General features: G+C 37.0%; 1 protein-coding gene across 1 annotated transcript in view; it reads left to right on the top strand.

The window, feature by feature from the left end:
* The first annotated feature begins 5,733 nt into the window (after nucleotides 1-5,733).
* Nucleotides 5,734-16,064, top strand: part of LOC149548112 (Pyridoxamine 5'-phosphate oxidase family protein) — a 140,668-nt gene continuing 130,337 nt past the window's right edge. Inside the window, exon 1 of the mRNA XM_089792135.1 lies at nucleotides 5,734-5,920. Coding sequence (XP_089648261.1) covers nucleotides 5,775-5,920 — 146 coding nt within the window. The 5' untranslated portion in view covers nucleotides 5,734-5,774. The remainder of the gene's footprint in view (nucleotides 5,921-16,064) is intronic.

Raw genomic sequence — 16,064 nt, 5'->3', positions numbered from 1 at the left:
AGATGCTAGACCTCCTCTCTGACTCGCAAAGCTACAAAACCTTATCTCGTAACCCTTGTGGTAAAATCTTGAAAAAAGTCAAAGTGAGTGTCTTGGCCTCATCTTTTGATGATGACATCAAGAAAAAGTTGGTTCCCTCCAAGGAAGTTACTCCTCGTATCTATGGGGTCCCAAAAATCCACAAGGGGGGCATCCCGCTTAGACCTATAGTTGACACTGTAGGTTCCCCCAAGTATCCCTTGGCTGCTCATTTGGCCAAGTTAATCTCTCCTCTGATAGGCAATTATGTCTCCTTTGTTAAAGACTCCTCTCACTTTGTTCAATTTGTCAAGGATACTCGGCTTGATGTCAATGATGTCTTAGTAAGCTTTGACATGGTCTCTCTCTTCACGAAGGTCCCTATCCCCAATTCCATTGAAATCGTGAAGCGCAAGACCAATGCGAAGATTACCAGTCTGGTCGAGCTTTGTCTCAGGTCAACCTTTTTCTCCTTCCAAGGGGTCATCTACGAGCAAGTTTATGGTGTGGCCATGGGCTCCCCTCTCTCCCCTGTCATCGCCAACCTTTATATGGAGCATTTTGAAGAGGTGGCCCTTCATTCGTTCCCTCTTCAACCTAAGTGGTGGAAAAGATATGTAGATGATACTAAAGTTTGCTGGCCTCATGGGCTGGACAAACTAGAAGAGTTTCACCAGCACATCAACAACTTGACACCCTGTATTTCTTTCACCAAAGAGCTAGAGTCTAGCAACCAATTGCCTTTCCTTGATGTTTTGCTCATCAAGAAACCGGATGGCTCCCTTGGCCGTCGTGTGTTTAGAAAGGCCACCCATATCGACCTGTACATTCATCCTTCCTCCCACCACCATCCTAGCCATAAAATTGGCACTCTTAAGACCCTGGCTCTAAGAGCCCATAGGATTTGTGATGATGATCATCTAAACCTTGAGCTCAACCACCTCCGCCAGGTCTTTCGGCTTAATGGTTATTCTCCCAGGCAAATTTCTAGGGCCCTCAACCAAGCTAGGTCCCTCCACCTTGCCTCCTCGACCCCTTCTCTTCCCCCCCCTCGTGCTCTGCACACCTCCCTCCCTTTCATGGAAGGCATTTCCCATAAAATTGCTAAGATCCTATCTAAAAATGGTTTGCGTGTTGCTTTCAAGTCCCTCTTCAAGCTCAAGAATTGTGTCCCACCAATCAAAGACCCCATAGATTCGTATTCCAACTCAGGGGTTTATAAAGTGGTCTGCTCTTGTGGCACATCCTATATTGGTGAAACAGGCCGCTCCTTCCACACCCATATCAAGGAGCATGTGGCGGACATTAGACACGATAGGGTTTACAAATCGGCACTAGCTGAACATTCTTTCTTGACCAAACATCACATATGTTTGGAGGACACACAAATCATTTCCTACGAGGACAACTATTTTAAGAGGAAGCTTAAAGAAGCCGTTGAAATTATTAACCACCCCATCAACCTCAATCGTGATGATGGATGGCTTCTCAACCCCTTGTGGCATCCTTTGTTGACTTCTGCGAAGAAACACCCTCGTTGTGTTGGTTAATCTCTTTCTCTCTCCACACCTTCTTGCTTGGTTGCTCCCCCTCTCCTCGGTTCTTGTCCTCTCTCCCCCTCTCCTCTCCTCTGGTGCCTTGCACCCTTCCCCTAGGTTGGCCACTTCTTTTGTGTCTTTGGTGATTCTTCCTCTCTCCTCCTCATTCTTTCCTGTCTTATTTGTTTTCGTCTCTTTGTGAGTGGTATGATTCCCCTCCCCCCCCCCCCGTTTTTCTCTAGTCTTCTTTAGGTCCTTGTTGCTGCTCTTCTCCTCCTTTGGAGTTTGGGTCTTCATTGTTGGGTTAGTTGCGCCCTCCTCCTTGCCTTTTCGCCTTTTGTGTTGCTCTTTTGTCCTTCGTTCTTTTGTTGGAGTTCTTCCTTACTTTGTGTTTCTATCCTTATATTCACTATTCAAAATACACTCGTACATATATACAATTTTCGCTTGTTATATATATATATATATATATATATATATATGTAATATATATACAGAACTAGATGAATATATATGCAAAAAATAATAAACAACCGCCATACGCAACCAACGTATGGAAATAGATACATATGACACAAAAAGCAAGAGAATGCTAAACACATATATATATATATATATATATATATATATATATATATATATATGTATGTATGTATGTATGTATGTATGTATGTATGTATGTATGTATGTATGTATGTATGTATGTATGTATGTATGTATGTATGTATGTATGTATGTATGTATGTATGTGTTTTTTATGTTTTTATTTTTATTTTTAATTTTAATTTTATCTTTTTATTTTTATTTTTATTTTTATATTTTGATTTATTTATTTATTTTTGCACCTACTTAAATTTTATTTTTTATTATTAATTGGTAGTATTTTATTGTATATTTTCTTACATTTATGTGGCATATTCATATGTTGACACTATGTATAGGTTTTAGTTTTGTTCTTATATAGGTAATATATTTTTCTACTATATATTTATATTTTTACGTATACTAACTCTTACCATTTGCTTCCTTTTTGTAGTTTATTGTCTTGTCCTATTTATTTTCTTTGTTATCTCTCTTGGTGCTTTCACTTTGTGTCTTGGTGGGTTTAATCTCTCCCCCGTGTTTGTTTGTTTTTTGTCTTTATTTTATTTTACTTCTTTTGACTTGTGTTGGGGCGTGTACAGTCCCTCTCTTCCAGGTCTCCTTTAATTAGTGACCCTGTGCCAAATCTGCATCTTACATTGTTTGACACCTCTTGCTCTCTCTTCCTAATGATGGATCACGTAGTGTGATTCGAAACGTTGATGAAAAATCTCTACACAATCTATTCCAAAAACTTAGCATTATAAAGAAGAACAATTATCTTTGCACAATTTTTTATTAATTTAAAAGCTCAAAATTAATCGCTTGTAGAAAAGAAAAATGAGGGTATATTAGAAAATAGTTATGAATGGTATATCTATATTCAGTAGAAAATAATTGTTTTATTTTGGTTAGTGTTGTGTTTCAAAATTTCTTATTTAAAGATATAAAGGGTTAGATATGAGGCATAAATGAGAGAATTTGGAATAGAGATGTGGAGAAAGAGAAATAGAGTGAAATGGGAAGGGAGAGAGGGTAGGGGCGTGTCGGAGGGATAGGGAAGAAGAAATATTGAGATGGAGATGGAAAGGGAAATAGATGACGATAGGAAGAGAAATATAGATATTACAAAGAAAGAGAATAATAGAGAAGGGGAGAGATAGGAAGAGATAGCGATAGAAGGGAGTGTAGAGGTAAGAATAAGAGAGAGAGGTATACAAATAGAGATTTAGAAACAAAGGGGTATGGCAATGAGAAGTATATATATATATATATACTAGGATAAAATGGAGAGATAATAAGATAAACATTGGGATGGAGGGAGAGATGGGGAAAGAGATATGGAAATGTAAATATTTAAAAGTATAGAGGAAGGGGGTGATGGAGAGATGAATATAGAGTGAGAGAATACAAGAAAATTAGATAGAAAGATAGAGATAGATTGAGAGGCAAAGATAGAAAGAGATCTAGAGAGACAAAGAGGGAGAGAAGGAGAAACAAAAATTAACGTAATTGTAATGGCCTATGCCCTAATGTCTTAATGATTAGCGTTAGATATGGAGGAGAGCTTGCATCAATAAAAAAAACTCAATATTTTAGATCCTTTTAACTTAAAAAGAGTGACAAATAAATGTGTTTACTTTGAATTTCAAAGAGGAGTACAGGAAACATAAAAACTACTTTAGCATTGCAGTTTTCCCAAATCACAAACTTAAAGGATTTACAAATGTGTTCTAAATATTGAGAGTAGGAAGAAACTTTCACAGTAGAAGGATTCAAAGATTACATTATAAAAGTATTCTATGTTTGTTGCCGATGGAATTTGCATTAAGATATGCTTCCTAAACAATAGGTACTCACATTGACCACCATGTGATGTACACCAATTGAGTAGAAACTTCATAACGTCATGTTAAGCTCGCTAATTTACAATAAAATATTTATATTTTGAATCAAATGTAGAAATATTAATAAGGAACAAAGATAGAGGGAGAGATGGTGGAAGAAATATGGAAATGCAAATATTTAGAGGTATAGGAAGGGGGTCATGGAGAGAGATGGATGTATAGAGAGAGATACCTATGTCTATATATGGAGGGGGGATAGGAAGATGAAGACAGAGTGAAAGAATGGGAGAAAAATGGATAGAGATAGATCAAGAGGAAAATTTAAAAATAGATATAGGGAGATACAAATGGAGACATGCATAGAGAGAGGTGAATGTGTTGTAATAGGCTACCAAAAAATAAGGCTTTGAATGCCTGCAAAATCTTGATGATGGCACATGTCTTCCAATGAGACGTTGCACTTAGTACTGCACACTAGATTAGCATAAAAGTGCATTGATTTGTCAAGGTTAGAGATGCCACACTACAATGTTTGTAAGGGTTTTGAAGCAAACTCTTGGCACAATTCAAAGCAAAGGATCACCCATTAAGTCCCAGTAAGCCTCCCAAGGTTTTGACCATGGGAGCTCTAGATAATCGATGGAAAACAAGGAACACAAGCATTAATGGTTGGCCCTCCAAATAAAAATGAGAACAATTGTCTTTGCACAATTTTTTATTAATCTAAAAGCTCAAAATTAATCGCTTGTAAAAAAGAAAAATGAGGGTACACTAGAAATTAGTTATGAATGATATATTTATATGTAGAAGAAAATAATTGTTTTATTTTTGTTAGTGTTGTGTTTCAAGAATCCTTGTTTAAAGATAGAAAGGGATATATATGTAGAGGGAGAAATGAGAGAAATTAGAATAGAGATGGAGAAAGAGAAATAAAGTGAAATGGGAAGGGAGAGAGGGTAGGAGTGCATAGGAGGGATAGGGCAGAAGAAATATTGAGATGAAGATGGAGAGGGAAATAGAGGACGATAGGAAAATAAACATAGATATTACAAAGAAGAAAGAGAAGAATAGAGAAGGGGAGAGATAGGAAGAGATAGGGATAGGAGGAGGAGAGTGTAGAGGGAAGAATAAGAGAGAGAATACAAATAGCGATTGAGAAACAAAGGGATATGGTAAGGAGAAGAAGATATAGAAAGAGAAAAAGATGGGAGATACAAAAATATAAAAAAGAGAAGATGAGAGAGGAAGATATATTAATAAAAATAGAGGTAAATAGTGATATATAAAGAGAACTAAAGATAGAGAGATATACTGGGATAGAGAAGCATGGAGAGATAATAAGATAAACATTGAGATAGAGGGAGAGATGGGGGAAAGAAATATGAAGATGTAAATATTTGAAGGTATAGATAGAGTGAGAGAATACGAGAAAATTAGATAGAAAGATAGAGGTAGATCGAGAGGTAAAGATAGAAAGAGATCTGGAGAGACAAAGAGGGAGAGGAGAAAAAAAAATAGATTGTTAGATAGACTGATAAAGAAAAATAGATTGTTAGATAGACTGATAAAGAGATGAAGATATAAACGGAGGACCAGAAGGAGAGAGAAAAACAATTTGACAAATGTTTAGTTGACCTTCCATAACTCTACGATGTAAGGGCCCACAGGGCGGTTATGAAGAAGATTATCGATGCACGGAAGATAAGCTGAATAGTAGATGAAATTGCGAACAGTTTCTTCTTCTCTCTATGCCTCTGGAGATTTGGATGTTGAAGAAAGCTGAGTAGTCATGGGGATAAAGCCATATTTGGCACTGATTTTCCTCTTTTATAATTGCGCAAATATGCAGGCCAAGGTCAATGTCAAGCCCGATCCCAACAACGCTCACGCCACTGCGCGCTGGTTGGTAGCTCAAAATACGTGGGGTGTTATCAGGTAATTCAAACCTCATTCCTACGATCTTCATTATGTTCCCTCTGGATTAGTTCTGAATTTGGAAAACTGTACACACCGCTATCCAAGTAATGTTTGAGTGTGAAAATCTAAAATCTCTTACTAAATTAAATTGACGAAACAATTCTCATGTCACAGATAGGCCACACTGCACTGGACGAAAATTTGTCATTTGGAACCTCATAGTTGCGTAAAACTTTAAAAAAATACCAAGATCTACGCGTACTAATTGCTTCTCTACCCTGATGCTCATTTTTCTTTTCTGGTTTTCAAATTACTTTCCCCGAAAATAAGAAAATTTATTAGTATGCTTGGACAATGCAAATGGATGGGAATGCAGATTAGGACTTAAAATTCACTGCGAATTTGTATGATTACGCCGTCATTGAATAGCAGCAGCTGGAAGACGAGGTCCGTGATTAGCCATGGAACCAATAATTGCATATCTGGCTCTTGGTATGTCTTGGCAGTCAATAAAAGAAAAGTTTTTCCTGTGGAAGCCACGTATTTTGGCTGTGTATTGCAAGTAGGCCCTTTTTTTAATGATTGAGAGAATTTTATCGCATCGATGGCAAGTTAAGAATTACCATTTATGTATTTCTTCCTGCAGACCAAGTTGTAATCCAATTTTTAGTGTATTGACTTCATCAACATCATTATAAACGAAACCCAAGCCGGCAACGTATTTGAGGATTTGATTTCTAAGCACCACCACTGCTGCAGGAGCAACTATATAAATAATATTTCTATATTGTTTATGGGGGGTACTTAAATGTTTTAGGGCATATTTTATCATTTTAGGGTATAATTTAATAGTTTTCTATCACTTAGTAAATAATTGATGTTTAGGGCACATTTTAATATTTTAAGGCATAGTTTGATGTTTTGTTAAAGAATTGAACAAAACATGTACGGGTCTGGTGGTTGCCAAAAACAGTTTTAACTATTTATCTTTGTTTATATGTTCTCTCCAAATTGATCGTTGGAGAGAGGATTTATTTTAATTTTCTTTTCTGTGTGAAGAAGGACTGAGATATTGTGAAAATTATTACCCGGCCCTGAACAGATGAAATAAATAATACTGTAGTGCTTTCTTGTTAGTTGGTTTTGGTTTTATTTTGTTCACACTGCAAATTGATTAGGGATGCATATCATATCTATTGGTTTCTAAATAAAGTAGTAGTAGCATTGTTTTTTTTGTGTAGAAGTTACTGCTGTAGGAAGCCAGACTCACACAAGAATCTTTGGAAGTTAATTTGGGCAAAAATGCCTCTTGCTCACATGAACACCATGTGAAGTGGCCTGAGTGTGGTGGAGAGCAGGTAGGAGGAATGTACATCACTTTCTTCATGGCCATTTGCAGGAATGGGCTACAGTTTGAAGAAACATGTGTTTGGTAAGGCAGCATCCCTATGTGCTTGCCATGAATGAACACATGTAATCTGTAAGGTGTTGTTCATATTTGGTGTTTTCCCCGTAGTCTTTTTTCAGTTTCTTCTTTCCATCCAATATTGAGCCTATTATAGGCTTTGTTTTTGTTATCTCCTCATCAACCACAACTAGCTATTGAAGGATTTGATTTCAAAGGTTTATCAAAGAAAGACAAAAACCCTTCTCTAAATGTGTTTGAGGGGACATTTAATTTCTTTTTAATTTCATTTCCATGTTGGGTGAATCACGAGAGGGAAGAGTATTCAGTGAAGTACCAGCGTTTAGAAATGTTTTTTCCATGAAGGTTTTATGGTTTCTGGATTTCCACATATTCCAAAATATATGATTTGAGATGAGAGGAATGATAGTTATAATTTAGGTGAGTTTGAGAGGGGTGCTAGAAGGCAAGAATGTAAGTCAAAAGCTTGTTAAATCAAAAGCCTGTTAAAAATAATCAGAAATGGGAGTAACAAGAATGGCTTTCAGAGTAATCAATTTAACACTTCCTTGGCACAAAAACATTCAATTAACAAATGATCTTCATTTTGTTCTACCCTACAGCATACAGCACATTCAATCATAATTTGAAAATTTGAATCAGACAGCTTAAAATCTTACTTAGACCAAGGACTTGGGGAAAAACCATAATTGCACCAAAAAAAACAAAAACTTATGCATTTGGAAGACACGCAAGTCTATTCTCAGTATCAATTTGTCATAATTTAAATATTACATATGATTCTCAAACGATTAAATGATGACTTGCCACGACTTGGAAGGTTCTTTATAGGGACTTGGTTGAGGCTCAGCAGCCAAGTCACATTTACTTGCATAGTTTGTATGTGTAGGCTTCTAGATTCAACTCTGTGTATCTTTCTGTATTATTCTCAGATCATACTCTATGATCTATCTGTTAGTGAACAGATTGTCCTTTCAACTAATTTAACAAATTTACTCTATACCCAAGGTGTGAAAAACACAAAATGCTCACAACAGTTGAGAAAATCTCATGTTATTTGACTTTCTCTCTGAATTTTAAAGGTACAGCTCCCTTATTAGATTTGCAATGAATTCAAATTATCTTTTGCACTTTTACTTGAAAGCGCATAGGTAGTGAGGTAAAAGATCAATTCAAAAATCTCAAAGAAACATCCATTTGAATATACTTATACAGAAAATCTACTTTTAAAAGAATGAATAAGATGACAAACTAAAATCAATCATTCGAGCACCATAACTGAAATGAACTTACAGTACGAATAGCAACCAATATCTCGAACTGTTAAACCACAGTCCACAAAGTAACATAGATTTGAACACTTCGAACATTAAGTTTCAAAAGTAGAATCCGAGATGATTTATGTATGTATATTAAACCTTTTTATGCACATAGTCATTTGAAAGCAAAACATCCACATACTATCCTTTGATTGCTACTTAAAGAGTACCTATTTTATCAGAGTTTTTCTACTATCTACCTTCTAACTATCTGTTGCTAACCTTAAACCAGTTCAATGCCCCAGCATTTATAGTTTTCCATACAAATCCAAAAGGCCTCCATCAAAACCCAGTTGTTTCGGTTAAAACAAGAAACAGTTACAAAACAAGAAAGCAGTTTAAAAACGAGCGCCAAAAAGTAACTGAAAGCAACGGTTGAGTTCAAGCGTCATGCCAGTTTTCTCCTTCTCACCAACGGTCTGACATACCAACTTCTAGCTTCGGAAATTCATAAACTCTTGCATCGCGTGGGAGTGTGGATTCTTCAGGCTCAACAATCGGGCTCTACACGCGTCCTTTTGCCATTTGAATTCTTTTATCTTTAAACTTTGATGCGGCATTAGGTTCTTGTTGAGACACAACATCGATTCAATACATGCCAACGCAGTGAAATCGTTGGCACTTGGCGATTCACCATCCCTAATTTGTTTCACAGCTTCATTGAAGCTTTTCGTTAGTGTCTCAGCATCCATGTTCTCGTCGTCGAACTATAGGATCCCTGCAGGATTAACTACCTTCATATCCTTAAGGAGTTCTTCATGCATTTCAGTAATTTTATTTTCTATGCTCTGCACTTCTTTGATTGTCTCCTTGTAAACCGACTCCTTCCAGCCCATGTTGTTCTTCATAATGAACAACATGCAGGGATCCACATTTTTCATTGGGTTCTCATTTAGGAACTTGAGGACCCCAAACCTCTCAACTTCAGCTACTTGAAAAACAATTGCTTGACATCGACCTAGCTCTATTTCTCAAATTGGAACTAAAGTTTGGATCTCTCCCAGCAATGATTCTCCCTTAGCATAGACATTAGCAAATTCTGAAATAAATTTATTACTTTCTTTTATGATAATGTCCACCCAGTCGTTCACGGCATTAGCTAACAGCTTCCCTTTTTGCATCTGCTTCATTAATTGTTGACTTCCTGCCGAATTAGGATCAAAGGGCTGTGGAACTTGAACAATCGGCAATGCACCAAGGTTCATTAAGGAATCGATATATGCAGCCATTGTCGTTACCATGCCTTTTAGTGCCTTTTTCTTTTTGCTATCCTTCTCAGATTGTGTCAACATATGATCAAAAGAGAATTTAAAGAAATGATTACCGGTGCTCCTATTAATGGTCTCTAGTTCAACAGAGGTAACTTTGGAACCTTCATCATCAATATCCCTGGACTCCTTCTGCTTGTAGGTAGCTATTTCAGCAGTGATTTTTCCTATTACTGGGTCTTTGGTAAGGTGAGCATCTGTCTTCAACTTCTTTACCTTTGAACCCCTAGCTGCATATTTAGTAACGATGTCTTTCACTGGTGCGGACACTGGTTGCAAATTCCTTTTTTTGCTGATTGTGTTAGATAGCCAGGAAGGAATAGTAGGGCTCGCGGACATCGGCTAGGCATCTCTAGTGGGAGTTAGGAATTTGGGCTGATCTACCTTAGGAGCCTCGATAAATTGAACATCGCCATCCGCACCATCTGAGAAATTGAGGCCGTCATTCGAATCCTGCCCCTGAGTCGACATTATCTCCTTCTGAAATTTATCTTACTTCAGGGCTTCAGACTTAGACTGAGATCTAGTCCTTGGAGCTATAGTTTGCAAATGAAGGGGCGTCTTCTTCTGTTTATCCTGAGCCAATATACTACTTGCAACAGGAGAAAGTGGGACGTCAGATGGAGATGGTTCAGAAAAAGAAACCACCCCTGAAGAGGGTTCATTGATAATTCCTTTGCTCCTTTTCTTTAACCAGTCATTTGTGAAGGTAAGTATAAATCTAGCCCTCAGATTGATATCATCTTCTTCATCCTTATTCCAGTCAACTACTAGATACTTCAATTCACTAGATTCTTCCCAGCCAGGTTCAATTATATCTGAGCCATCCTCAACCACTCCCTTTGTTTTGAACTTCAACCTGAAGGAATTAATTTGCTGCAAAGTCAGCCTTGAATAATTTTTTCTTAGAACTTCTCCTTCATCCTTACAATCTTGTCATAGATCTTCCAACTGTGGAGTTGTCGGTGGGTGAACTTCAAGTCCAAGAATCTGGACTGCATACCCTTTACTATCAAAACTCCTTTTGCTATGGTAAGAGCCGCAATTGAACCCAAGCAAATTACTCCCAATGATAGAAGCGTTGGTCATGCTGCTACAAACCAACGAACCCAGCTTGATAGGAAAAGCTGTTTTCGAATCCTCTTGTGGTAAATTATCCTTTATAACAGAGAAAAATTGCCTACATATCTCGGCCAAAACAAAACAGTCCAAAGCATACCGTGGCAACTTTGTAGATTCTTCTTCGAATCCACCTATCCTCAAGTACGTGAACTTGGGAAACTGTATGAAGTGGCTTCCATATTGCTGAACTAACCTTTGGGCTTTAGGAGACAACCTAGACATCGACATATTCTTCAGAGACACAAAAGCATTCTCCATTAACACATCATGAACTTTCCTGAAATCTTCCGAGACTCTATCTTTCTGTACCAGAGGGCAATACTAAAAAACTGTTATGTCTTCACTCCATACTCCATGAGGGAGAGGGGTAAGATCACAAGTACAGGCAATGCAATAAGTTAAATAGGAAGCCATATAAAAATCCTCCCGAGATTCCTTAGCACATTTGAGTTGAGCCCTCAGTGAACTGGCAATTATCACTGCCCAATCCATCCATTGTTCACCCTTCAAGATGATTTCTATGTACCTATACATCCATTCTTCGAAAAGAAACGCATTGGCTGAACCTTTGACTCTATGCAATAACACCACAAGGTTGTGGATATGAGGTTTAAGGTGATCTTTTCTGATGACCTTGGGTAGCCTAGAACCTCCGCCATACATGGTCTCGGTCCATTTCCTAGCCAGGGTATTGCGAAATCGGTTTGGGGTTTCTTGATATTCGGCCTGGGCTTGAACAGGGGAAAATGCAGCAAAGGTATTCTCTGGCAAACACAGTATAGAGGCAATAGTGTCTCTTGAAATTGAGAGTATCATGTTGCCATTTTTACTTACAATACTCTTGCTTCTAAAATCGTAGTAATCAATACAAACTTGAAGAAGTTCAGGACTCACAAAGGTTGGGGGAAAAGCAGTAGCCTCAATTAACCCATTGGTTAGGACTTCCATACACCCATTCACCTCATTAGCATATTCAAGAAAATTTTCCTGTAAATTCTCCAACTTAACCCTCCCCAAATTCGTATCACAAATGACTGGCTTTCTACATTCTAAACTTGAGACATTACTGAAGAAATGCAATACAGACCTCATTCTTAATCAAACAACAAGGCTTCGAACAGATAATGCTGAAAATACAGAGATTTGCAGAACAAAACAAGAATTGCTAAGTTCTCACCTATATTCTGCTGAAAAATCAATGATTTTCTTTGTCTCCCTTAATAGCTTCTTCTCCACACTTTTAGTTCTTCGCATGACAAACAGAAAAAGAAAGCTGAGCAAGTTTTAAAGGGAAAGTACTTACGTGCGGAAGTACAGGCTCGTTTAAGGCATTAATGACACATCACTCCTTGTTAACGTTCACACGTTTGAAAGCCTTGTTGCATAAACTTTCCATTTCATGATTTCCTTTTCGGATGTATTGGTAATGATTAGTTTTAATGCGACATCCAATCTCTTTTCCGGCTGAAGATTTCCCACTTTCCCCATAATGATGACTTTCCACATTGGGAATAGAAATGTCCTTTTATTCATTATTCATTGACATGACCATCAATTGCCTTGCGGGATGATGGTGCGTCGTACACTAGGATTTAATATTGCCAAACACCTCCGCCGTTGAACAACTTTGAAATACTTCGAACCGAGGTTCGAAGTGGTTCAAAGCGATTCAAAAGAAAACTTTGCCAAGTTGACGCATATCACTTGCCAGAAAAACCGTTAGTACAAAACCTTTGGTTGAACTACTGTGAACTACTTTGAACCGAGGTTCAAAGTGGTTCGAGGGAAGAGATATTGACCGGGGGCAAATGGGACTGCAAATAATCACTTCAGGAGATGGTGAATACGCGAAGCAACAAGGGAAAGACTTCAACAAACGGATAGGCAAAAATTGAAGGAAAGACCTTTGAAAAATGGTGACTCAAAGAACTACTAACACTATCATAAGGTTAGTGAGCTAATAGAAGAGAGAAAATGAGTGAGCGTCTCTAGTTTAGATTTGTAATGTAATTCAAGTGTTTGAAAGATCCCCTCTGATCTAGTGACTGCAAGTACTAATTGTTTTTGTGCTTTCTTTGACTTTTTCGACTTTTTTTGTGGTTTTTGCAATATTCTGATATATTTTTTTGGATTCATTTGGTTCTTTCTTGATATTTGCTTTATAAAATGAAATACAGAGAAAGTACGAATTGAAAATACAAGTACAGATGAAAGTTAGCAAAGCATTAATTTAATGAATTTTATTGACTCCAAAATTGTAACATACATACCCATGCAGGTCTGCTACAGATCTGAAACTTCTTGGGATATTCTATGATAGATAAAATAACCCGATCTCATGCCCAGAGCCAGCACATTGAGTCTGATCTGTAACAGCAGGTCTGAAACAATAACAATTTGCGTGAATATCTTCCCAAACCCTACATCCAGCTAACTAATTGGTGAAATCAATCAACCAGATGTACGGTAGGATAGGTGTGCCGATGGTGATGAATAAATCGGCCCAAATTGAGCTAGATCTGCAATTTATTCCCTTAAATATACTGTGCAATAGATCTGGAACACTGATTCCTTTATCAGTCTGCCCAATGATGAATATTGGATGAATTCACCCTCTAAGAATTTTGCGTTTTTCTCCAACCTTCCAAACTCTAGAGAGTTTTCATTCCTCAAAGTTTTGATTTGCTATAGAGACTCTAAAAATGAATGATTGGATACCCAAATAAAACCTTCTCATGTTACTTTATTGACTCCAAACTCTTATAGTCCCTTTTAGGATTTCCAGCTTATTTTAATCAACTTATTTCCCCTCATCAAGTTCGACCCCCTTATGACTCCCTTCTTAATAATAATAATTTGCATTAGCTTTTCCTTATCATCTGTAGGTTGGGTTACTTTTTCCTCTAAATATGGAGTGTACCCAAAAAAGCATTAGTGCTTTCCATGCATGTTGATACCATGTTGGATAATTATATGGTGTAAGAAATGAAACCTCAGAATGATCCATGGGTACGAAGAAAAGAGTGCAAGCAAGAAGATCAAAAACAAAAACATTAAGAGAGAACCCCCTCTTTTCACTCAATCAAGAATCCCCCCAACAAAAGATGATTTGTCACTTCACAAATTAGTGCATTTACAATGCTGGAGTAGTTTTCTAGAGTTTTTATATGTCCAAATATGGATTCAAATACTAGAAGTACAATTAGATCTCAGAATGAGAGCCCCAAACTAGCACCAATGAGCAGTTCTCAAAAATATATTGACTTTCAAAACAAACAACACCTCAATTTGAGGTCATATGTGAAAGATACATACATTTGAAGTAGAAAAGTGAGAATTGTCCTCCAGTACTTCTGAGGAAGCTTAATCTTTGGAAAATCAGGATCACTTGAGCAAAAATCAATTCCACCACTGCAAAGAGTGCAAAATTCTGCCCCAAATCAAAAAACAATTGCACTAAAAAATGACTTTGTATGAGTGAGAATTGTTGATGTTTGTAGCTGCAGGAAATATCCTGATTACTTGCATGGTGCTCTCTCATTTGCATATATGAAGAGACATGTAACATGGGAAGAGACATGCATTGGGAATATGAAGAGACATGCAGCATGTAAAGAGACGCGTGTTTGGAAATATGAAGAGACTCGCATTTGGAAAATGATGAGACTTTCGGTTATGATATGAAGTGTCTCTCAATTTAAGATATATACAATTGCTTTGTGTGATGTGTCGTGCACTAGTTAGAAGCATTGTTCGTAGACCTCTATTACTTAATAAAAGTGATATTTTTTGGTGTGCCTGGGCTTTTTTTCTCAAGTTGGGGGGTTTCCAAGGATAAATTGTTGTGTCTTTACATGTCTTAGTGTTCATTATTGCTTCTATTCTAAGGTTTTGTTGTTTATCTTCATTCTTTGTCCAAAACATTAACATGGTATCAGAGCCAGGTTGGATAACAGCAAAAGGAATTATTTGCGAGAGTCTCAAGATGATTGAAGAGTTATAGCAGTTCAAACATCCCTTGTGTGCTCATATCTATCTTGAGAAAGATTAGACAATAAAAAGATAAGTATTTTTTTATTACACCTTTGAATATTGTTTATGAATTTTATGTAGTTAATTCATGCAATAACATAGGAAAGAGTGAATCACGTATGCTTCTAGCATTAATTTGTATATTTCTCTTTGGGCATAGGTTGAGTCTTTACATAAGGAATTCAAGGGAAAGCTTGATGAATTGAAGAGCTAGGACTTTTGTAAGGCTCAATAAGATTTAGAAGGAGCTTGTGTGGTAGAGGGAGAGTGTCAAGTCCTTTGTAGAGGATCAACAAGCTCCTATAGCAGTAGGACTGTGTAATGTCCTCTTTTTCAAGCCATTATTTCTTATTGCATTGTTAGCCCTTTTTGCCATGGTTCCATGGGCTAACCAAACCTTTACAGGGTTCAGTATGAGATTTGCCCTAGGCAATTCTAGTTTCAAGCCATTCGAAGTTGATTAGGTAGGGTTTCCAAATATTAGTTATAGTAACTTAGCAGTTGGCCATATCAGTTTGGATTTGGATTGTATTACTGAGAGCTTTTTGATAAGCTATTACACATGGGTTTTAGAGTTTGGTTGGTTGTTTATTTTAAATTCAAAATATTCAATAGTTATTTAATAAAGTGACTATAAAAAACTATGGTACATATTACTAAGTCACTTTATTGTACATATTACTAAGTCACTTTATCATTAAAGGAGGATTTTATTCTCCTAAGTTTAAAAAGAACATTTTAAATAAAAAAATAAAAGATGAAGATACAACCTGGGGAAACTGAAGAGACACAACATTACAAGAAGGAAGTTTGAGTCATTTTAACATGCTTGGATTCAATTTGGTATTCAATTTTCTCTTGGAGAAACTTGGGAAGCTTTTCACCTTTTATGTTAGAACCCGAGGACAAAAACCTTCAGGCTCTTGGTAGATTGGATGTAGACCTGGTTCATTAGCTGTGGTGAATTCATGATGGAGTTCACATTTGGAGTTACA

The sequence above is a fragment of the Cupressus sempervirens genome, chromosome 7, assembly GCF_028749045.1.
Source record: "Cupressus sempervirens isolate cs-2001-9-10 chromosome 7, ASM2874904v1, whole genome shotgun sequence".
In the NCBI taxonomy this organism is placed as follows: Eukaryota; Viridiplantae; Streptophyta; class Pinopsida; order Cupressales; family Cupressaceae; genus Cupressus; species Cupressus sempervirens.
The sequence above is the reverse complement of the archived record's forward strand: the minus strand, read 5'-3'. Positions and strand labels throughout refer to the sequence as shown.